Source organism: Oryza glaberrima, chromosome 11 (genome assembly GCF_000147395.1).
Source record: "Oryza glaberrima chromosome 11, OglaRS2, whole genome shotgun sequence".
NCBI classification, from domain to species: domain Eukaryota; kingdom Viridiplantae; phylum Streptophyta; class Magnoliopsida; order Poales; family Poaceae; genus Oryza; species Oryza glaberrima.
In genome coordinates this window covers 5,129,551-5,154,970 of record NC_068336.1, presented here as the reverse complement: position 1 = coordinate 5,154,970, position 25,420 = coordinate 5,129,551, and the positions used below count along the sequence as shown (strand labels likewise).

The 25,420-nt window shown below is 47.3% G+C and overlaps 1 protein-coding gene across 1 annotated transcript in view; it reads left to right on the top strand.

Moving 5' to 3' along the window:
- Positions 1-25,187, top strand: part of LOC127754676 (MEIOTIC F-BOX protein MOF-like) — a 41,496-nt gene extending 16,309 nt beyond the window's left edge. The window contains exons 3-7 of the mRNA XM_052280246.1: positions 17,956-18,209; positions 18,327-18,379; positions 23,607-23,715; positions 23,803-23,956; positions 24,747-25,187. Of these exons, the coding sequence (XP_052136206.1) occupies positions 17,956-18,209; positions 18,327-18,379; positions 23,607-23,715; positions 23,803-23,956; positions 24,747-24,922 (746 nt within the window). The 3' untranslated portion in view covers positions 24,923-25,187. The remainder of the gene's footprint in view (positions 1-17,955; positions 18,210-18,326; positions 18,380-23,606; positions 23,716-23,802; positions 23,957-24,746) is intronic.
- Positions 25,188-25,420: the final 233 nt, after the last annotated feature.

Sequence of the window (25,420 nt, the reverse complement as noted above, 5' to 3'; positions counted from 1 at the left end):
ACCACGCCACCCAGCGCCCCTGCCTGAGCGGTTTCAGGTGAAGCCCCATCTGTAGCTGTTAAAGAATTTGTTGCCGTGAAAGATGTAACGAGCGCCATTGAACACCTTAACAAGCAGAATAATAAGAAAAATCGGAATGGCATTGTAACATCTTACTCAATTCAAAATGCTAAATTCATAGTGATTGTACAAAACAGAATAGCGAGCAAAGAGGAACATATGCTATTTTAACTCTATGAATACGAATTTGGACAACTTCTTTATTTTGTTACAGAGATAGTACACATAACTAGTAAAATAAATAAAAGTAAGTAATCGACTCTAATGCTGATTAGAAGCAGCTCCACTAACGTTAGAGGGACGTGTGCCCCTGACATGTGGGATCCACCCTCGTGGATTTACACGTCATATGTACACGTCCGTCTAATATTTGAGGAGCGTCGTCGTTGGTTATTAGTACTCCCTCCGTCTCATAATATAAGAGATTTTGAGTTTTTGTTTACATTGTTTGACCACTCATCTTATTTAAAAAAATTTGGAATTATTATTTATTTTTTGTGACTTACTTTATTATCCAAAGTTCTTTAAGTACAACTTTTTATTTTTTATATTTGCACAAATTTTTTGAATAAGACGAGTGGTCAAATAGTGCAAGTAAAAACTCAAAATGAATAGAAGCACTATGCACTACTACATAATATAACGTCAATGCCGGTTAGAAAGTCTAATCAGTATTCCGACCAACGGTACGAGATTGGGGCACTGATGAGGGGTGGTCATCAGTGCCGGTTCCGCAACCGACACTGATGTGTTCCCCGAGAGAAAAAATATGTTCGACGATTCTATCGATGAGCCGATGCTTCGAGCTACCATCAGCTAACGTCAATGACGACATTGATGGGGTGGCACTGACGACATGTTTTGCAGTAGTGCGGTTCGTTCCTAGACTGGGTAATAATCTGAGCCATTAGTTTACAGCATCAGACCTGTCAAACTGTGGTTTGACGATAGGGTTAATGTTGAGTTGGTAGAGTAAAAAAGAAAAATAAAACAGATTACAGAAGTGAAAGTGCATGCAGGGTGTTCTGTCAAACAATAATGCATGGTTGTTCCATCTATCGTACAAAACGTACGGCGACAACGATATCTAGCTAAAGGAAGGAGGAGGAACTAGCTAGCAAATTGTAGAGTCCAAACAATCAAGTGACAGTAGTTTCAATCCTTACAAAATAGAACATAATACAGTTTCACTATAGTGTTACTCTTATACCCCTTCATGAAATTAAGAGGTGACCAAGCACAATGCCTATGCAACCATGCATCCAAACAACATTCCATCACATCCGAATCTGAATCTTCTTAAGAAAGATGAAGATAAAGATAAAAATTAATTGTTTCACAAAAAACAAAAACGAGGTGGTAATAACGTGTGATTAATTGAGTTTTAATTATTACAAATTTAAAAAATAGATTAATCTTATATTTTAGAACAACTTTTATATAAAAAGTTTTAGCACGAAACACACCATTTAATAGTTTAAAAAACGTGCCACTTTTATCCAAAAGTTTATCCATTTTTAGTTAGAGAAAAGAACAGTTTGTCCAACCAACCAAACGAAACCTTCCGGATCAAGGTATAGTTGCACGGATACACCCTAATAAACGATCTAGCTATGGGGAAGACAACCACTTAATTTAATTTAGTTGAACCAAATGAATTACTCCATCCTTTCATATTATAAAAAAGAAAAGTACGAATTACCCCCCGAAGTATCGCGGTCGTCCGAATTATACCCCTGAACCACAAAACCGGACATTCTTCATCCCCAACTATGCAAACCGGACGAATTACCCCCCTCAACCCAATCCGCGATGGTTTTGGTCTACGTGGCAGTCCAGTCAGCAATTTATTTATTAAAAAAATAGGTGGGCCCCACCTATCAGTCTCTCTCTCTTATCTCTTCTATCTCTCTCTCCTCCTTCAGACAGCGCGGCGAGGCGAGCACAACAGCAGCGGCGGAGGAGGCGAGCGCGGCGGTGGCGGCGGAGAGGCGAGCGCAGCGGCGAGGCAGGGTGGCACAGGGGCGGGTGTGAGCGGCGGTTGGGTGCCAAGAGGCGGCGGCAGCTTCTCTCCCCTCTCCCACCCGGGTGCCGAGGAGGCCGTTATCCTCCGCATCACCGCATGCTGTAGGTGCTCGCCGCTGCTCCGCTCCTATCCAACGACCACGTCGGCGAGGCGAGTGGCGATGGCGAAGTCAGCAAGGAGACAGAGGCGAGGCGCGAGTGGCGATGGCGAAGTCGGCAAGGAGACGGAGGCGAGGCGGCAGCGGCGGCGAGGCGGTTGGCAGGGGGACGACGTCGCCCCTTCACGTCTCGCGACACCTCCTCGTCTCGCGCATCCGCCTCGCCTTGCGCCACTAGTTGCCACCCAACCGCACCCGCCAACTGCCTCGCCGCCGCCGCTGCCTCGCCTCCTTTGCCGCCGCGCTCGCCTCCTCGCGGCGACGTCGTCACCTCGCCAAATTCCTCGCCGCCGCTGCCGCTCGCCTCGCCGCTGCCTCCTCCGCAGCGCTCGCTGCCTCCGCCGCTGCCACCGCGCTCGCCTCTCCACCGCCACGCCGCCTCGCCTCGCCACTGCCTCCTCCGCCATGCCGCTGCCTCCGCTGTCGCCGTCTGGAGGAGAGAGAGAGAGTGAGAGATAGAAGAGAGAGACTGACAGGTGGGGTCCACCTATTTTTTAATAAATAAATTGCTAATTGGACTGCCACGTAGACCAAAACCACCGCGGATTAGGTCTAGGGGGGTAATTCGTCCGATTTGCATAGTTGGGGGTGAAGAATGTCCGCTTTTGTGGTTCAGGGGGTAATTCGGACGACCGTGATAGTGGGGGGGGGGGGGGTAATTCGTACTTTTTCCTTATAAAAAACATGGTATTACTTTCAACATTAACCCTATAGTTTGACGAGTTTATATAAAAAAACATGGTATTATTTTTAACACGAGACTAATATAATATTATATATATATATATACACACATATATATATATACATATATACACACACATATGTATATATATATATAGGACGTCCGGATGGGGCACCATGGAGTATGGAGTATGGGCTCCAATGTCGGGAGCCGTAGGATCATGGATGATCGGTGCAGTCATTTTGGCATATTAGCTTAATGGGTATACACCGGTTAAGAATATAGCTGTTAATAGTGAATGAATTCCATATATTTGAACGTAGTTATAGATAGTAAATACACTGAATTAATACGTTTCAATGCATGCATGCAATCGGATGATATAATTTCCATAATTGCACGTAAAGTTCAAAATGGAAACATTTAATGCCATACAATTGGAAATAGTATCACGAAAATATGGAAAATCACTTGCCTGAAGTTGTGGTTTGAATAAATGGTAATATATGTACGAATCATGGAAAGTGCGAAATTTGGAAAATTGAAACTAAGTATATGGAAAAACAAAAGGAATTATCCTAAACTATCTAATTCTAGAAACTGATCCTTGGTATTTGGCAACACGGGAACTAAGTATATGGAAATAGTGATCAGCGGCATTTTGGAAAAAGGAAACTAGGTGTTTGGAAATATATTGCGGCTGGGTATATGGTAATGTATCCATACCTATATACTTCCATTTATGGCGTCATTAATTTAGCTATTAGACGTACAAAATATGCACTACGGTTATATTTCCATATTTATACATAGAATATACACGCGTGATTTGTGATTGCTGGAACCAAATATACCCAAATATTAGGTATGAACGCGGGGCATTAGTTCTTAATGGGCCTGAAATAAATTCGCACGGCATGAAAAAGGTATCTTCATATCTGGTTGTCAGAAAATTAAACCCAACCTTTTGGCAAATAGAAAATGCGAGAAATTCAATATGACATCTATCCAAATAGTTCTATTTAAAATTTAATACAAAAGACATGTGTATTGTTTATTCGGTTTATGCAAAAATTGTGGTTTGTTATATAAGGTTATGAGTACAAACATGTGTCATGGGCATATACTCAAAGATTGTGTATGTAAGGGAAAAAAATCACAGACCATGATCACATTTTCATGTTATTATGTATTAAGTTTATGATAAAAAATTTGGGTATTCGAAGTAAAATTAGCTATACTTATATGACGTACGGCGTGTATATACGCAAGAGTTGAAAATATATACCCAAATATACCAAGTTTTCAGTTTGGGAGAAGTTGAAAATATAGACACAAACAGACATATATAATCAAATATGCCGGGTACTCAGTTTAGGAAAAACAAGTTTAAAATATAGACCCAAATATAAGTATGTCCCCAAATATACCGGGTATTCAGTTAATGGGAACAAGATTAAAATACAGACCCAAATATACGTACGTACCCAAATTATGTGTGTACAGAAATCTGGGTATGCGATGTAAAACTTAGGTATACCTTGTATGTGATATTGTGATAAGTTCCAAAAGAACCTAACGTATTATCTTTATACTTATGTATGTGTTCTCGTGCCAATTAATAATGGTAGGTAAAATGATTAAATGACAAGGAATACTTACGAACAATTTAATAATGGAAGATAAAATGACCCGGAATACAAATATGAAAGTTTAGCTAATTTATGGATAACAGACACGAAATTTGGGCAAACAGTTATACTATTTCGATTGGAATAATAAGATAAGAAAAATTGTCCAGCAACTAAAGTAAAAATAACATTGTTCAAAGCTAGGTGCCACGAGGTGATTATTACAATATACGATTCTTAATACAAAGGAGCAACCTAGATTATTATTTGTTGTCAGATGGCTTGCAATCCACGCACGCTTTCAGGGTCGCTGGTTTTGCCTGATCTTCAAATTGATCCCTATCATGACGAACGAGCAACTTGGGAGGATCAACTCTAATCTTGACATCAGCGAGGATATCTGCATATGTCTCCTGTAAACAACAAACAATGGGAAATGATTACACTGGACGTTGAAAAATAACAATAGGTACTGATCATGATGCATGAATATATTGGAATAAAACATTGAATATATTGAGTAGTGCCTCAGCCACATGAAACATAAACCAGAAAAGATGGATGGATGGAGCGTACCCGAGACGTCTCACTGAAATAGGAATCGGTTATTCTCAAATGTTTTGCAGAGCTAGATGAGATGACTCAAACACTAGATGCTCCAATGCTGGACAGCTCGAGAAGTTAAGGAAGCTGTCGTTTAGGCCTATGTTCTTAAGCTGTAGCCTCGTCAAGTGTCGGGAGACAAGTGGCATCTCATCCATCAGAAATGGGCTGTGATAGCATACATCGACGTCGAGCAAGAGGAACCGAACCTTGTGGAGCAAAGCATGGCTGAACCAGAGGTTCACCCGTGCTGTGTCATCGAGGCCCTCGTCGCTGCACCTATCGAACCTACTGAACCTTAGCACGCACGTGTCGAGAGGTGCGCCATCACGGAGTAGCAGCAGATGGTCGAGAAACTCCTTCTGGTCCTTCACACTGCGCAGATAGATGTCGTCCTCGCCAATGCGCAGCCCGGTGGCAGACTTCCAGAGGTGGAGCCATCGCCGGGCTAGCAGGCATGTCTGGATAGCCTCTTGCGCCGGTAGGAAGGAGAGCACGTGGTGGAGCACCTCGTCCGGGAGGTCCCCTATGCGGTCTCCCCCGGTCGAGGGAGGCGATTCCTTGGCCATCTTCCGCGGAGACATTCCGTCGAACAGGTTGCAGGCGTCACCGCGGCGCCCCCACTGTCGTAGCAAGAACCGCTCGGGCGACGAGGAGCGCCAAATCCTAGCGTGAACGAGCAGGGGCGAGGGCTGTTAGGGTAAGCAGCTCACATCGCCGCCGGCAGCTTTCCCCCGGCCACCGGAGACCAAAGAGAAGAGAGTGGAACGCGCGGCAGCAAGGATACGCACGCCGACGGCGCGACACTCGCTAGCCCGACGAACAGTCAGGTCGCGCGGGGGGAGAATTCCGGCGGGGCGAGGCGGACGGAGAAGCAGCGCTGCGATGAGCGGAGCTGGAGAAGACGACGGGTCACAGACTCACAGTCTCACGGAGGAGATGAAAGTTTCTTTTTTCTTTGATTGCTTTATCCAAATAATCTTGTGTGCGAAAGCTAGTTTTTTCAGTTGCATATTTTTAACTTAGCCGTTGCATTTTGTAATAGCATTGGATTCCTAGTTGCATGCGCTGGCTGAAGATTAGCAAACTCGGTCAGTGTTAGTTATCGTTTTTCCGTTTTTTCGGTAGTAGAAGAGATCGAGCAGGGATCCGATCGTGGGATGGCACGGTCAGTCGTTGATCCGGCAAGACCGCGCATGTAACAGACTCCTTCGTAGAGGTGAATATAAGGAAGAAAAACCCCAGAAAAGCTGCGAAGTTTTGCAGCACCAAAACTCTGTTTTTGCTCTGTTTTCTGTATTGTCGTATTTTCGTCAGATACTGTTCATCGTTCTGAACTACTCAGACAAGCTAGGATAGCCACAATCTCGCGTGTGTTCAGAGTGTTCTAGCTGACAATTGGTATCAGAGCGGTACTGGAACGATCCAGCGATGTCATACACACCGCCTGGCCGTCGTGGTGGCGGTGGCGGCTGGGGGAGTGGCAACGGCCGTGGCGGCGCAAGCGGCAGCGGCAAGGGGAATGGCGCAGACAGCGCATTACTTCCGCTCGTGTCTCAGGGGAGAGACGCATCGCACACCGCTCGCCTCCCAGTCCTCTCGAGGACAAACTACCCGGATTAGGCGCTCCTGATGCGCGTCAACCTGCAGGCGCAGGGGCTATGGACGGCGATCGATCCTGGCTATGCGGAATTTCGTGGAGATCGGGCGGCTCTCTCGGCCTCTAGAATCTCAGTACAAGAACTTCATTAACTTACCTCGTTCCCTTTCGAAGGAGAGGAGATCCTTCACAAACTTACCCGGGACATCCACAATATGCAACGGATTCTCGCGGGCGACACCTAACCGTCTAGGAGATCATCTCCAAGAGTAATAAGCACCGAGATGACAGCCCACGAGATATTCCAAGTGCTCACCCAAGATTCTAGTCTTCACACATCTCCAAATCTTCCTCTCTTCCTCTCAATCTCTCTTTCTCACAAGAATTAGGCTCTAGATTGAGTGGAGAAGACAAGAAACACTTGGGAGAGGCTAGCAACAGCTCTAGGTTCAAAAAGTGAAAGTGGAATAGCCAAAGAACGAGCTGGTTATGTATAACGGCTAGGTGACGTCATCTAGCCGTTACTCACAATTTTGAACTGGAAACTAGACAGGAAGTTCCGGACCTGGAAGACAGGAACTTCCGGACAACACTTAGGAAAATCTTTTTCACAAGACTAGAACTTCCGGACTTGGAAAACAGGAAGTTCTGGACTTGCACTTTTGGACAGATGGAGAAATTGCAAAAATGACTCCTTGGGAAACTTGACACTTGGTTCACACTAATAGCACTTGACATATCTCAGAGTATCACCTGGAACCCCTCTTAATAGTACGGTTTTTCCTAAAAACTCGATTGCGATAAATAAACTATCCTATGCACTTTCCGAGTTCCGGTCCGCTTTGATTTTATACTTTTAGGGGGGTCTCCAAGCATCCATCTTCCACACCTTGGACTAATACTCCTGAAAGTAACTCAATGAACTCATTAGTCCTTTAACCACATTTGTCATTAATCACCAAAACCCACTAGGGGGATTAATGCACTTTCAATCTCCCCCTTTTTGGTGATTGATGACAACATGGTTAAATCTTACAAAAGATTGATATAAATTTTGATTTGAATGGTTAGAGGTGAATGAAACTCCCCCTTAGTGTATGCATATGGAATATATGAGTGAAACTCATATGCATATATATAAGGGAGCAACCGAGAAGAGTTTCCTTCATCTCTACTCATTCGTGGGATGCAAATAAGCAGTAAGAATAGATATGACATGGTGAGCACTCAAAAAGAATAAAATTAACATCACATCACAAACAACAAATAAGACACTGATAGCATAAATGAAGTGCAATAAATATAAAGAGCAGCTAAGAGCATCTAACAGTCATTACAAAGGACCAAACACAAATAGAGAACTATTACATGTCCATAAGATCATAAGAGTAGAGGCCAAAGGGCTGCCAGGTCCGGAACTTCCGGATAAAAATACCCGGAACTTCCGGACAAGCTGACAGGAATACATAGCGAGGGAGCTGCCAGGTCCGGAACTTCCGGATAAGAGGATCAGGAACTTCCGGATTAAACAGGCAGAGCAGGCAACAAGCATCAAAAACAAAATTTTGACCCCCTTCGATTGCAATTTTCTCCCCCTTTGGCATCAAGGCACCAAAAAGAGACAAAATCACAAGGGAAGAAGAATCAAGCCTCAAAGGATTGCTCTTAGAACCAGGCTCAGCCTCATTGCCACCATCATCTGACTAAGATGCAACTGGAGAGGGAGAGCGGGGAGCATCACGAATGACAATGCTACCAGCCCTCCTGGAATGGATTGGAATCTGACTCCCACTGAAAAAATCTCCAACCTTTTCTTTGCCCAATCTCCCCGTAAGACCACGAACCGGGGGACTCGAGTCAGCAGGAACATCCTGTGAAAGCTTCTGTCTCTTCTCACGAGGCATACTGACCACTGCAACAAGAATCAACAAGGTTGGAGTGCAATGGTTAAAAAAAATTGGAGGAATCAAGGTTTGCTGGCTGGCTGGACAGAGACCGGAAGTTCCGGACCAAGAACACCTGAACTTCCGGCCTGCAAAACTGAAGAACAGTGGATTCAAACAGGCCAGTGCATGTGACAAAATCCTATAGATCGGCAATCTACGAGGTAGCGGGAACAGTTCTATCCAAAAGGTTTTCTCCCTAGGTTAACATATTTAGAGATCGGGGCAAAAACATGATGAACCAAAAGAGAAGATCAAAAGTGCTACCTTGAGACGCAAATCGATCGCGGGATGAACATCCTAGCCACCAATGTGGTTGATTCCACGGAGAGGAATCAAAATTCCACGGTTGGAAAAATCGCCGAGAGGAGCACTGTAGTGGCGGCTAGGGTTAGGGAATCGGGGAGGAGAAGAAGTGGGGAGAGAGATAACAGACTCGGGCTCTCCCTGGGTATTTATACCCCCAACCCCCGGAAGTTCCAGACTAGGGTGACCGGAACTTCCGGCCTGACAGAACAAAGGGCAGTCAGGCCAAAGTTTTTGGAATAGACGAGAAAACAACGAATTGAAAGGGAGAACTAAGGACATGCAGAGACTTATGATGCATATGACCAGCCAACAATCAACATTACATAACAATGGTCAACATACATCACAAGAAGGGGATAAAAACCAAATTTTCTCAATAAAAACACACACAAAAAATTTTCGCAAGTTTTCACAAAAGGGTTTTTGGATAAGAGAGGAAATGTTTGAGCTTTGTTCCTGGTATCAAGACCATCTTCTACACAAGAAGCGATCTCAAGACACAAAAGCTCTTTTTTTTAATTTATATTTTAGTGATACATGTTTGGCTATGAATTAGCCAACCACCCATCACCTAATGTTACGAGAGTCTAAGATATTGAGCTCACTCCTAAGCTCGCAAAATCTTTTCTCATCTAAAGGCTTGGTGAAAATGTCGGCTAATTGGGTCTCGATTCTCACATGGGTAAGGCAAATGTCTCCTTTAGTCTCATGATCTCTCAAAAAAGTGATGGCGAATATCTATGTGCTTGGTTCTTGAGTGTTGGACGGGATTGTTGGCTATTTTAATGGTACTCTCATTGTCACATAGGAGTGGGATCTTGGTGAAGTTGTAGCCAAAGTCTTTTAGAGTTTGTTTCATCCAAAGGAGTTGGGCACAACAAGAACCGGCGGCGACATATTCGGCTTCGGCGGTAGATAAAGCAATGGAATTTTGCTTCTTGGAGGACCAAGAAATTGACAAGTCCCGGTTGTGCTTTTTCTACCAACCTTACACCCGGTGTAATCCGTATCGGAATAGCCCAAAAGCTCAAAGTCACAACCCTTAGAATACCACAAGCCAAGATTAGGAGTATGAACTAAATATCTTAGAATTCTCTTGACGGCAATCAAATGACACTCTTTAGGCTCCGCTTGAAAACAGGCACACATACAAACACTAAGCATGATGTCGGGACGAGATGCACAAAAGTAAAGCAAAGATCCTATCATGGAGCGATATACCTTTTGGTCCACACATTTACCATTATCGTCGAGGTCTAGGTGGCCATTAGTAGGCATGGGCGTCTTGATAGGTTTGGCATCCTCCATCCCAAACTTCTTGAGTATGTCTTTCACGTACTTGGTTTGAGAGATGAAGGTGCCCTCTTGTGCTTGCTTCACTTGTAACCCGAGGAAGAAGGTCAACTCGCCCATCATAAACATCTCGAACCTTTTAGTCATGATACTACTAAATTCTTCACAAAAAGAGGCATTAGTAGAACCAAATATTATGTCATCGACATAAATTTGGCATATGAATAAATCACTCTTAAATTTTTTAGTGAAGAGAGTAGTATCCGCCTTTCCAATTTCAAAACCATTTTTCAGAAGAAAATCTCGGAGACATTCATACCAAGCTCTAGGGGCTTGTTTGAGCCCGTAGAGCGCTTTGTGGAGCTTGTACACATGGTTTGGCAACTTTGGATCCTCGAACCCCGGTGGTTGCTCCATATAGACCAACTCCGAGATAGGTCCATTGAGAAAGGCACTCTTGACATACATTTGGAATAACCTGAAATCATGGTGAGCGGCATAGGCTAAAAGAATTCTAATTGACTTGGGTGAACCCTTGCGCAACTAACCGGGCTTTGTTCCTTACAACCACCCCATGTTCATCTTGCTTGTTACGAAAGATCCACTTGGTGCCAGTGACATTTTGCTTGGGTCTCTCCACCAAAGTCCATACTTGGTTGCGAGTGAAGTTATTCAACTCCTCTTGCATAGCCATCACCCAATCCGGATCACCAAGCGCATCTTCCACCCTGGTTGGTTCCAAAGAAGAGACAAACGAGTAGTGTTGACAAAAACTTGCGATATGAGTGCGAGTAGTTACCCATTTTCTTATGTCACCAAGTATGTTGTCGACGGGATGATCTCTTTGGACAGTGTGATGTATCCTTGGATGGTGCACTGGGGGGACCTGAGCCTGATCAGTATGCTCTAAAGTACCCGCAGCATCGATCCCATCCACTTGCACCGTTGGCACTTCTTCACTGCCATTGGTCCAGAGGTTCCGGACTGTAGAACCCGGAACTTCCGGGCCTGGAGATGTCCGGAGGTTCCGGTCAATAGGACCCGGAACTTCCGGCTCAGCAGACACAGCACTTGTAGAGCTATTGGATGTCGATGACAGAGGTTGATCCCTATCTTCTTGGTCATCCTGCGTCTCGACTGGTCGTATGTCTCCAATAGCCTTAGTACCTATAGTTTGACTTGGATCCACATCACCTACAACATGTACAACAACTTGCTCTCCTTGGGAGCCATTAGATTCATCAAATGTCACATCCCTAGTGACTTCAACAATACCGGAGGTTTTGTTGAAGACACGATAGGCATGTGCATTTGATTCGTAGCCAAGTAAGAATCCCTCATCCACCTTAGGTGAGAACTTAGATGAGCGAGGCCTCTTACTCAAAATAAAGCATTTGCTCCCAAAGACACGAAAATATGAAACATTAGGCTTCTTACCACTCAAGAGCTCATATGAAGTTTTCTTTAGGATCTTGTGGAGGTACAAGCGGTTGATGGCATGACATGCGGTACTCTCGGCCTCCGCCCAAAAGACATCCGAAGTCTTGTACTCATCAAGCATTGCCCTTGCGGCTTCAATGAGTGTTCGGTTCTTCCTTTCAACAATGCCATTTTGGGGAGGATCATAGGGGGCGGAGAACTCGTGCTTGATTCCTTCTTCATCAAGAAATTCCTCCACTTGAGTGTTCTTGAATTCTCCTCCATTGTCGCTTCGCACCCTCTTGATAGTGAGATCATAGAGGTTTTGGGCTTGCTTTGCGAAACGCTTGAAGACATCTTGAGCTTCGCTTTTGTCATGGAGAAAGTACACCCAAGTGAAGCGTAAAAAATCATCAACAATGACAAAACCATACTTCTTACCTCCAATGCTTATGTAGGCCACAGGCTCAAATAAGTCCATATGAAGAAGCTCGAGTGGTCTTGTTGTAGTCATCATGTTTTTGATAGGATGCGGACTCCCAACTTGCTTCCCGGCTTGGCAAGCACTACACACACGATCCTTCTCAAAAGAAACATTAGATAGACCAAGAATGTGTTCCCCTTTTAGAAAAGATCCCAAATTCCTCATTCCAACATGGGCTAACCTATGGTGCCATAGCCAACCCATAGAGGATTTAGCAATCAAGCATGCCTCCGGATTCACTCTATCCACGTCGAAATCAACGAGATAGAGATCACCCTTTAACACACCCTTGAATGCTATGGAAGAGTCATCTCGCCTAAAAACGGTCACATCCACATAGGTAAACAAGCAATTAAATCCTAACTTACACAATTGAGACACGGATAATAAATTGTAGCTTAATGAATTGACAAGGAGGACATTAGATAGAGATTGGTTCTTGGAGATGGCAATATTACCGAGACCCATTACCTTTCCCTTACCATCATCTCCAAAGACAATATTTTCACGACTTCCACCCTCCTCATCAAGACTTGTAAACATACTTCTCTCTCCCGTCATATGATTGGTGCAGCCACTGTCCACAACCCAACTTGAGCCACCGGAGGAGTATACCTACAAAAGAAATCAAGCTTGGGATTTAGGAACCCAAACTTGTCTAAGTTTGGGTCCCTTGATGTTAGTTACCAAAGCCTTTGGCACCCACACACAAGTGCGGTACTCATAATTGTAATTCCCATTAAAATAAGCGACCACTTTGCCCTCTGAATTTTTGGAAATTACATATGAATCATAGTAAAGACCCTCTGGCCGGAACTTCCTGGTATTATACCCGGAACTTCCGGTCAGCCCCTTCGGCCTATCAGAAGCCCGGAACTTCCTGACAAAATGTCTGGAACTTCCTGTCTTACAGGACAGGAACTTTCGGTCATTTTGCCCGGAACTTCCGGGTGTCTGACCAGTGAAGGGATAAGTCACCTCACTTGCTTGTGAAGCTTTACCTTCTCTCACAAACATCAAGCATTCTTTCCCATTTACCATCACACGCTTAGACACAGGACTTCCACCAAAAAACCCGAGCCCGTGTCCATCCTTGTTAGGATGAGCGGTGATGGTCTTGTAAAGGGCATCTTTTGAATGGTATGTCTTCATGCATCCATATTTCACCAATGTACCCAACCTTTCATTCTCTTTCTTAAAAGCTTGCATAGCATCAACATTAGTAGCATAAGAGTTCAAATCAATATTGTAACACCTAGCACAACCATTACTAGTAGATGGGTTGGAAGGATTAGAAATCACATTTGGTTGAGAAGTGCTATTCCAAAGAGTGTCAAATTGAACTTCAAGATCTTTATGACTTTTGTCTAAATTAGCAAATTTGTCTTGAAGAGTTTCATTGACATCCCTAAGGCTAGCTAGAGAACCATTAGCCAAATTAATCTCATTAGCTAGTTGATCATTTTTAGCACATTCTTTAACTAAGCTCTCCTCTAAGGCAAGGTTTCTTTTCTTCTCAAGAATAAGCAATTCTTCTTGCCTTTCGAGTGATTGTATTTACTATCCAAAGCTCTCATTAACTTAGCCAAATGTTGCATAGCGGGTTTGCTAAAGCTCTTAAGCACATCATCTAATTCATTATCACTTTCCTCATCACTAGAATCAACATCAAGAGAGGTGTGAGAGGGCTTTTGAGTCATTACCTTGCGGCCTTGGGCCAAGAAACATGAGTAGTGGTAGGAGTCGTCGTCGTCATCACTCAAGTTGTAGAAGAGACGCTCCTTGCTTGAAGAGGATGACTTGAAGGAGACGGTAGCAACACCACCTTCTCCTTCAACCTTGTCTTTTGGCTTGGGCTTGGGCTTGACCTCAGGATCTTCTTCATCTCCGGAGTACCACACCTCCGCCATGTGTGCCTCCGCCACATGAGCACGCTCCGGCTTCTTCTTGCCTCCCTTACCCTTAGCTTCATTTGACTTGGGACAATCGGCAATGAAGTGGCCATATTCGCCACAATTGAAGCAAGCTCTCTTTGATTGCCTCTTTCCCTTGTCATCATCCTTCCTCCCTTTGCCATAGCCACTCTTGCGAAGAAAGTGCTTGAATCTCTTGACAATAAAAGCCATCTCTTCATCTTCACTTTGTTCACAACTTGACTCTTCTTCTTGTTTTGTCTTCAAAGCCACTTCTTGATTTTTGATCATGGCGACATTATTCACCATTTGCCTCACTTCACGAGCTTCCTCTTCTTGCCTCTCATGAGACACAATTCTTCCAAGAATGTCACTTGGGGTGAGCCTCTTGAAGTCTTTCCTTTCCCGTATCATTGATACAAGAGTGGGATTTCTTGGACCAAAAGCACGGAGAAGTCTCTTGACCACAAACTGATTTGACATGTCCTCACTCCTAAGTCCTTTAATCTTGTTGACAAGGATCATCATTCTATCATACATCACTTGAGGTGTCTCCTTGTCATCCATCACAAATCTTCCAAGCCTTCCTTCCAACAATTCAATTTTTGCCTCATGAACGGCGGGTGATCCTTCATGAGCCAATTGCAAAGTATCCCATATCTCCTTTGCCTCCTCAAGTCCATCAACCTTGTTGAACTCCTCCGGACTCAAGGCTGAGAGAATTGCATTGGAAGCTTGAGCATTGCGGTGGATGAGTTGCTCTTGCTCCGAGGTGAACTCCATGTCATCATGGGGTACATCAATACCTGTACAAACAACTTTCCAAATACTTGGATGCAAAGAAATTAGATGCAACTTCATCTTGTGCTTCCAAGCGGCGTAATGTGTCCCATCAAATTGAGGAGCACGCCCGGAAGGCACGGAGAAAAAGTTATGAGAGAAACATTAAGCTTGCTGTAATCAAAGTGAATAGTAGCTCCCTTGGGTCCAGTATCCTTGGTGCTAGAAGCGTCTCCCTTGTCATCCATCCCTTCGGTTCCCTCTAGATGCGACATCGTGGATCACTCCAAGCGGTGAAGCTTGAATCAAGAGCACCTTACTCTGATACCAATTGAACGCGCTGATAAAGCCTAGAGGGGGGTGAATAGGCTGTCCCTGAAAACTTAAAAACAAATCGCAGCGGGTGAAATTCAAACAGGCTCGGAACTTTCTGGTAAGGAACACCGGAACTTCCGGTCTGCTAGGCCCAGAACTTCCGGTGTTCTAGGGCAGGAACTTCCGGGTAACAGAACAGAGATGAAATTCAAATTTTGAAACAGGAGACTAAGCCAATCTTCACAAGATGGTGCACAGGTATTCTAAGCAGAGGATAGATCACAGAAACATCCACAGAAACATCATAGAAAGAGACAAGAGCGATTTTTTCCCGAAGTTCGGATCTTGCGATCCTACTCTCCGTTGAGGAGCTCCAAAGAGTTGGGTCTCGATTAACCCCTTGCCTCACTTGTGCAAAAACACCCAAAGGAAATCCACAGCCTTCAACCCCAAACACCCCTAGGCAAATTTCTAGAATTGTGTGACCACCAAGATCCAACTCAACCTACTTCTAGAAATTCGCCACAAGTGTGGGTTGCTCTTCTTGGAAAGCCTCTAGAATCTCAGCACAAGAACTTCATTAACTTACCTCGTTCCCTTTCGGAGGAGAGGAGATCCTTCACAAACTTACCCGGGACATCCACAATATGCAACGGATTCTCGCGGGCGACACCTAACCGTCTAGGAGATCATCTCCAAGAGTAATAAGCACCGAGATGACAGCCCACGAGATATTCCAAGTGCTCACCCAAGATCCTAGTCTTCACACATCTCCAAATCTTCCTCTCTTCCTCTCAATCTCTCTCTCTCACAAGAATTAGGCTCTAGATTAAGTGGAGAAGACAAGAAACACTTGGGAGAGGCTAGCAACAGCTCTATGTTCAAAAACTGAAAGTGGAATGGCCAAAGAACGAGCTGGTTATGTATAACGGCTAGGTGACGTCATCTAGCCGTTACTCACAATTGGACAGATGGAGAAATTGCAAAAATGACTCCTAGGGAAACTTGACACTTCGTTCACACTAAGAGCACTTGACATATCTTAGAGTATCACCTGGAACCCCTCTTAATAGTACGGTTTTTCCTAAAAACTCGATTGCGATAAATAAACTATCCTATGCACTTTCCGAGTTCCGGTCCGCTTTGATTTTATACTTTTGGGGGGTCTCCAAGCATCCATCTTCCACACCTTGGACTAATACTCCTGAAAGTAACTCAATGAACTCATTAGTCCTTTAACCACATTTGTCATTAATCACCAAACCCCACTAGGGGGATTAATGCACTTTCATGCTCGACGTGAAGACCATGGCTCTGCAGGAGCTCGTTGGGCAGCTGTCAACAGTGGACTCTTACAGCGATGATGAGGAAGCAAGCGATGGCGGGAAATTGTACCTCACGGAGGAACAATGGCAGGCACATGTGAAACAGCGGGAGCAGGAGGGCTCCGGCAACAGCGGCAACAAGGGTAGCGGCGCGCTCGGCGCACAGAATCACCGAGGCAAGCCAGGTGGGTCGCCAAAGGGCAAAGAGGCGGCCACTGGTGCGAACAGCAGCTGTGACATCTCGAGGGTAAAGTGCTTCAATTGTGATGAATTTGGGCACTACGCAAGGCAGTGCCGCAAGCCACGACGCCAACGCCGGGGAGAGGCGAACCTGGTGCAAGCCGCCGAGGAAGAACCGACGTTGCTCATGGCACATGTCGTAGGGGTGTCGCTTGCTGGTGAGGCGACACTCGGACGAACACCTGGTGGACAGGAGGTACACCTCATGGAGAAGAAGATGATCCTAGACCAAGAGGATGGTGGTAAGGAGGAGGTGACGCCGGCATCCCAGCCGCCTTAAGCATGGAGCGCGCCGTCGCAACCACGGTCTGATTCCGCCGCTCCACGACTCCATTCTGCTGAGGGGAGTAAGGAGCAGTGAGCTCTCGCCTCATCCCACGATCGGCGCAGTAGTCCATGAACTCCACGGAGGTAAATTCCCCCGACTCCAGCTCTACGCCGGCTTGGAACTGCTTGATCGCCGTCGCCGCTTCATGCTTGCCGGAGAGGAGCCGTATCCACATATGCCGGCTCATATCGTCGACGAGGAGCAGGAAATACTTCCTGCCGCCTAGGGTCGCAGGCGTGATCGGCCCACACAAGTCGCCGTGCACCAGTTCGAGCGCCTCCTGTGCTCTAAACTTGGCCTCCTCCGGGAACGGGAGTCGTCGTTGCTTGCCCGCGAGACAACCGTCGCACAGTTAATCAGTGTGATCAATGGCCGGAAGCCCGCGGACCATGTTCCCCTGGGCCAGCCTCCGGAGCGACTGGAAGTTCAAGTGTCCGAAACGCGCATGCCACCGCCATGCCGTCTCGCCACCGCTCGCCGCCATGCAGACTGGACTTGCAATATGCAGCTTGAGTATGTAGAGATAATTTATGTCTTGTTTTACCTTTGCGAGGAGAAGACCATCGGAATCACGGAGTGTGCAGACCCCACCCCAGATATGTGCGTCGTAGCCGCGTGCGTCGAGACGGCCGACGCTGATGATGTTCTTGCGCAGCTTCGGGATGTAGTACACCGCGTCGAGAGACCGGTGATCACCATTCTTGCATCGGAACACCACGGTCCCGCGCCCCTGGATTTCAATCACAGAGCCGTCGCTAAACTTCACCGTCCCAACAACGCCGGTGTCGAGCTCGGCGAACGCCGAACGCACTCCAGTCATGTGGTTGGTGGCGCCGGTATCCAGAAATCCCGAGTCTTGTTTCTCTACAGCTGGATGACTTCCATGGCAGGACTCCAGTGCTTGAGTGGATGCCATCATTAGTTGATGCATTTGTTAGAGTCCTCTACTGTTATAAAGAATCGTGTAGTCATTATGACTTTGGGGATTGTTATTGTGAGGGCTTTGAACCTTGTTATGATATCAAGGACAACAATTGTGTGCTTCTGGCAGGTTTATCAAAAGCTAAGACGTTGGTGCTGATAAATGAACGTAGATCGGTATGCTTGCACTTCCATCTTTAAGTAGTTTATGTTGTCTTATTATTCTATTATACTGTGCTTATATCCAGTTGAACTCTGAGGATTTGTTTATCTTCTTGTTTGCATTTTACCCAGTTTATTTTCAAAAGGGATTTGGAATGGTGCCCAACATTTACCAAGTTAAAGACTTTGTTGTTGGAAATAAAACGTGTGTGCCTCGGTTAGTTAAGTTAGTTAGCCAGTTATTTCTGCATTTGTTTGATTCAGTCATGCATGAGCTTGCCGATATCTGTGGCAGTCGTGCTTCAGTTGAGGGTCGCGAGAATAGCTCGTTGAGCCCGCGTCGTGTGCCGAGAGCGTGACGCACGTTGAGCAGCTGTGGGGATGGACGCAGCGATTTGCCAGCGTGAGAAGCGGTCCTGGTGGTTTTGATTCCGTTGTAATCCCGTTTGTTATATAAGGGAGTAAATCAGAAAAGCAGCAAGCTGTTGCGCTGCGCCAAAATTCCTCTGCTTCCTCTGTTTCTTGTTTTTTGCCAGATCAGCTACAGTGCGCGCGTAAGGTGCTCGTCCAGGATCCTCACGATCCTTGGGTTTCCTGACAATTGGTATCAGAGCGAGGTTTAGGAAGTGGACTCGTGATCGTGCATTAGAGGGAGTTCTGATACCGCGACGTCGTTCGTCTTCGCCGATTGCGCGCTCTTCTCTCGACTCCGGCGGCCGCGCTTCGGGCAGCGGCGGGGGTGACTGCGGGCTGGTTATACACCGCGTGGTGAAGGATGGAGGCGGCCCGGTGAACTATCCGTTGCTGACCAAGACGAACTACAACGACTGGGCCCTGTTGATGAAGATCAAACTACAGGCTCGCAACCTGTGGTCGGCCATTGAGCTGGACGGCGTGGAGGTGGCATTCCATGAGGATCGGATGGCGCTCGATGCCATTTGCAGTGCGGTTCCGCCCGAGATGATCGGGACCCTGGCAACCAAAGCGTCGGCCCGGGCGGCGTGGGACCGCATCAAGACGATGCGTGTCGGCAACGACCACATTCGCAAGGCAAGCGCGCAGAAGGTACGTGCGGAGTACGAGTTGCTGGCATTCCGCGGCGACGAGATGGTGGAGGACTTCGCACTGCGCCTCACCACCATCGTCAACCAGCTTGCTACTCTCGGCGACCCGGAGCCCGCAGACAAGGTCGTCGAGAAATACCTGCGTGCTGCGCGTCCCAAGTTCAATCAACTTGTTCTTTCCATTGAAACATTGCTCGATATCTCTACCTTGTCGCTGGAGGAAGTCACCGGCAGGCCCAAGGCGGCTAAGGACTCGGGGCAGATCTCGTCACCCGCTAACAACGGCGGCACTCTGTATCTGACGGAGGCAGAGTGGTACGAGCGTCACAAAAAGGAGCAGGAGGCAAAAGGGGGCGGTGGGAGCAGTAACTCGTTGCATTGCAGCAAGCGCCGCAGCGGCAAGGGGCGAAATGGTGGCGGAGGGGCTGCGAGCTCGGAATCAGCGTACTCCGGGCCGGCACGCAAAGACGATAAATGCCGCAACTGCGGCAAACTCGGCCACTGGGCCAAGGACTGCAGGAGCAAGCCACGGCGTGATGATCAGGTCCATGCGGCCGGAGATGATGAGCCAATGCTCATGCTGCTGTCCGGGGGGTGTGTTGACATCCTCGACAGCAACCAGGCGGTTCCAGAACATGGCGCGTCGGCAACATCGTCAACCACCAAGTGCACGGAGATGGAGATCATCGAGGAGAAGGTGTTCGCGGCCGTCGACGACGCCGTGGACCGCGACGTAACAAGCTGGATCGTCGACTCCGGCGCGTCGAACCACATGACAGGGTGTCGCGCGGCGTTCTCTGACCTCGACACCGGCATTACTGGCAACATCTGCCTCGGCGACGGCTCGGTCGTGCGCATTGAGGGCTGTGGCACAATCCTTTTCCAGTACAAAAATGGTGAGCACCGCACCCTGAACAACTGCTACTATCTTCCGCGCCTTGCCGTGAATATTATTAGTGTTGGACAGCTCGACGAGGTGGGGTTCGACGTCTGGGTGAAGCACGGGTTCATGTGAATCCGTGATGAGGAGATGCGGCTCATTGCAAAAATCAGACGCAGTCTAGGGCGGCTGTACAAGCTCGACGTCATGCTCGGGCGGCCGGTCTACCTGACTGCGCGCGTCGGGGACGACGCCTGGCGCTGGCATGCGCGGTTCGGCCATGCCAACTTCACCACGCTATGCAAGATGGGTCACGAACAACTAGTGCGCGGTATGCCACTCCTCAAGCAGGTGGAGCAGGTCTGCGAGGCTTGTTTGGCGGGCAAGCATCGGTGAGCCCCGTTCCCGTAGAGCGCCAAGCACCGACAGACCGAACCACTCGGGCTGCTGCACGGCGACCTCTGTGGTCCCATCACTCCACCAACTCCAAGCGGCAACCGCTACTTCCTTCTCCTCGTCAACGACTATAGCCGCTTCATGTGGCTGGCGCTTCTTCCCAGCAAAGACAAGGCACCGGCGGCCATCCGCCGTATTCAGGCGGCGACGGAACGTAAAAGCGGGCACAAGCTGCGCGCCCTCCGCACAGATCGGGGGGGGGGGGGGGGGAGAATTCACCGTGGGCCACTTCCAGGAGTACTATGCCGAGCTGGGCGTCAGGCGCGAGCTCACGGCGCCAAACTCCCCGCCGCAGAACGGCGTCGTCGAGCGCCGCAATCAGTCCGTCTTAGGCACGGCGAGGAGTATGCTGAAGGCCAAACACCTGCCGGGTATGTTTTGGGGGGAGGCAATTACCACTGCTGTTTATATAGTGAACAGGGTATCATCCAAGAGCGTGGGCGGCAAGACCCCCTATGAGCTCTAGAACGGCTGCACGCCGGCTGTTCACCACCTCCGGACGTTCGGCTGCGTCGCGCACGTCAAGGTGACCACCCCGAACGTGAAGAAGCTCGACGACCGCAGCCGGCCGATGATTTTCGTCGGCTATGAACCAGGCTCGAAGGCGTACAGGGCCTATGATCCGCAGGCACGGCGAGTTCATGTCTCGCGCGACGTCGTGTTCGACGAGGCGGCCGAGTGGAGCTGGAGCGGCGAACGCGACGCAAACCTCACCACCGACTTTGTCATCGAGTATACCTCGGTGCTCCACCCTGAAGCAACACCGGTGCCGTGCCCTGCTTCGGGGGAGGGCGCCTCGCCGATTATGGGCTTGTCAACGCCAGTTGCCTGAAGTCCGGCGTCACCAGGTCGAACACCTTCGGTGCGTGGTGCCGCATCAGATGTGGAGTTCACGTCACCGCCAGCCAATGCTGAGGTCGACCTCGACGCTGACCACGACGACGCCCCGCTTCGTTTTCGAAACATGGAGAATCTGCTAGGCCCGGCCACGCCGCCGGGACTAGCGATGCACGATGTCCAGGAGGAACTGATGATGGTGAGCGGTGAAGAGCCAACAACGTTTGCACAGGCCAAGAAAGAGGAGGCATGGCGACGTGCCATGATGGAAGAAATTGCCTCCATTGAAGAAAATTGCACCTGGCGCTTTGTTGATTTGCCGCACGGGCACCGGCCAATTGGACTCAAATGGGTCTACAAGCTGAAAAAGAATGCCCAAGGCGTTGTTGTCAAGCACAAAGCGCGCCTGGTGGCGAAGGGGTATGTGCAACGTGCTGGAGTAGATTTCGACGAGGTATTTGCTCCTGTTGCTCGTCTCAATTTTGTTCGATTGCTTCTTGCTCTCGCCGCACAGGAGGGATGGATGGTACACCACATGGACGTAAAGTCGGCTTTTCTCAATGGAGAGCTTGTCGAAGAAGTGTACGTCGTCCAGCCGCCGGGGTTTGAGGTGGAAGGAGAAGAGAACATGGTGTATAGGCTTGACAAAGCTCTGTACGGGCTTCGCCAAGCTCCACGATCTTGGAACTTCAAGCTCAACACCACTCTGAAAAAAATCGGTTTTGAGCAGAATCCGCTGGAGCATGGCTTGTATGCGCGTGGCACTGGTGGCAGGAGGCTGCTGGTGGGTGTGTATGTTGATGATCTGGTGATTGTCGGTGGTGATGTAGACACGATCAATGGGTTCAAAAGACAGATGATGGATGAGTTCAAAATGAGTGATCTTGGTTCCTTGAGTTTCTACTTAGGGATTGAGGTGCATCAAGAATCTGGCGTCATCACCTTGAATCAAGCGGCCTATGCATCGCGCATCGTGGAGAAAGCCGGGCTTGTGGGTTGCAACACATGCGCCACGGCTATGGAGCCCCGGCTAAAATTGAGCAAGGATAGCACGGCGCCGCTGGTTGATGCCACTGAATACAGGAGCTTGGTGGGCAGCCTGCGCTATCTGGTTAATACCAGGCCTGATCTTGCTTTCGCCATTGGTTACGTAAGTCGCTTTATGGAGAGACCGACGGACGAACACTTGGCGGCTGTGAAAATGATTGTTCGGTATGTGGCCGGGACAGTTCACTATGGTTGCCGCCTATGTTAAGGGAGGAGAGAAGAGGCTGCAAGGTTACAATGACAGTGATATGGTGGGAGACGTGGACACACGCAAGAGTACTACGGGGATCTTGTTCTTCCTTGGCAATAATCTTGTCAGCTGGCAGTCTCAGAAGCAACGAGTGGTGGTGCTCTCCTCATGTGAATCGGAGTACATCGCAGCTGCATCGGCTGCGTGCCAGGGCATTTGGCTTGCCCAGCTTCTTGGCTATCTCAGGAGTGCCGCGCCTGAGGTTGTCGAGCTAAGGGTGGATAATCAATCCGCTCTTGCCCTGATGAAAAACCCTATTTTCCATGACCGAAGCAAGCATATTCAGACTAAGTTTCACTTTATACGTGAGGCTGTGGAGAGCGGGGAGATCAAGCCGGAATTTACCAACACCAGAGGGCAACTCGCTGACATCCTGACAAAGGCGCTACCACGAATCAAATTTCAGGAAATGCGAGGGAAGGTTGCTATGGTTTCTGTCACTGAGGCACATCAGTCTTAGGGGGAGTTTTGTTGGAAATAAAACGTGTGTGCCTTGGTTAGTTAAATTAGTTAGCCAGTTATTTCTGCATTTGTTTGATTCAGTCATGCATGAGCTTGCCGATATCTGTGGCAGTCGTGCTTCAGTTGAGGGTCGCGAGAATAGCTCGTTGAGCCCGCGTCGTGCGCCGAGAGCGTGATGCACGTTGAGCAGCTGTGGGGATGGACGCAGCGATTTGCCAGCGTGAGAAGCGGTCCTGGTGGTTTTGATTCCGTTGTAATCCCATTTGTTATATAAGGGAGTAAATCAGAAAAGCAGCAAGCTGTTGCACTGAGCCAAAATTCCTCTGATTCCTCTGTTTCTTTTTTTTGCCAGATCAGCTACAGTGCGCGCGTAAGGTGCTCGTCCAGGATCCTCACGATCCTTGGGTTTCCTGACATTTGTTACTCAATGAATACTGGTGTGTGCCTGATGATTTTAGTGCACTAACTTGCATTCTTCAACATGCACCGGTTCTAGAGAATCTCATTCTTCAGATCTATTCCAAGGTATACCTTCTCTAATTGGCCAATTGATTACTTGTTGAAGTTTTGGGGCATTTTTCTATTGACCGTAAAATGTTTAATTTCTGACAGGGACCTAAACATAGAATGAAAATCAAAGGAAACTGCCATTCAATGGATAGATCACTTGTAATATCAACACACCTTGAGATAGTTGAAATCAAATGCGAAGCGGTTGATAAGAGAGTACTCAAAGTTTTGAAGTATCTGTCTACATTCAACATACGTAAACATTCTTCATTCTTTGTACATTTCTGAAAATTTCCTTTGCCTTCATATGCTTGAAATGTAGTAAGCAGTATCGAAACTCAAGTTCTTGGGAAACGGATGTTAGGATCATGGATTTATTGGGAAATGAAAGCATGCACTGCATTTGGTATGATTGGGAAGACATTATCTAGACTACTCTTTTGGCTGGTTGTATTCAAAAAAGCATATTAAGATTTCTAAAACTTTCTTGCATAACATAACAAGTATGTCAACATGTGTGTAGTATGTAATTATATCTTTCAATCATTTGATTTGATTTTCTTTCCCATCAGTTGTATATTTGTGAGAGTCGATATTGCCATCTTATAGCTCGCATGTCATTTTCCATGTAGGCAAGTACCTCACATACTTTTTATCTCGTTGTCGAACTCAATTATTGTGAGAAAACTTTGTTATGCTGTAACCATCAGTTTACCGTACCAGAGGTGCTGAGTGTGCCAGCTTGCTGCACTAGCCATCCTGGTTATATCATAGCAGCTAGTAACCAATAATTGGGCAAGATTGCTTAGTAGTTTTATTCCAAGTGAGGGCATTTTATTATGTTTCCCTTTCTTTGAATGAAGTAGTGGACATAATCAGATTTTGGTTATGGAGAAGTAATGAAGTATTTATGTCAATTTGTATTTTGAAGGGTTGGTCCAATAGACTAAGTTTGTCAATGGATTTGAAGTTTTTATTTTGGAGTAAATTTTCAGGTTGGACCTCTTGAAATTTACTGTGCTCTTCTTATTTGTTTCTTTGTGCAGTTTTTAGTTGTAAGGAAATCGAGATTTTGAAAGGATATGACAATGACCAGGACAAAGTGGAGGAAGATGAAGATGAGAACTCTCACGAAGATGAAGATGAAGACTCTTATGGAGACCCTTACGAAGACGAAGAAGAAGAAGAAGACGAAGACGAAGATGAAGACGAAGACGAATAGGAAGAGGAAAATGTTTGATGCACCGCTGTCTTGATTATTCAGAACGTTGAGACCACAAGGATGATGCCATGGTGTTTTATTCTCTCTGAGTAGCTTAAAGAGCATCTCCAACAGTCTCTCCAAATCTAGTTCTCCAAATGTCTATTTGGCCAACTCTCCATTTAATTTGGCAAGTCAAACTCTTGTTTACTCCAACAGCCTCTCCATCTATCATCTCTGTTATAAGTTTATGACAAATAGGACCCATGTATCAGCCTCAACAAACCTTCTTCAATCCTGTTTTTTTCCCCACCCATACTACATCTCCCTTCTCCCTCCCGTGCTACTGCCCCTTCCTCACGCCCTACCTCGGTGCGGCGCCGGCGGACGGCGCCCCTACCTCGGTGCGGCGACGGCGGACGGCGATGGCGACGACGACTTGCGTGCCGATGGGCGGAGGCAGGGCGACAAGCAGAAGCGGGCCGATGGGCGTAGGCGGGGCGACCGGCGGAAGCGAGG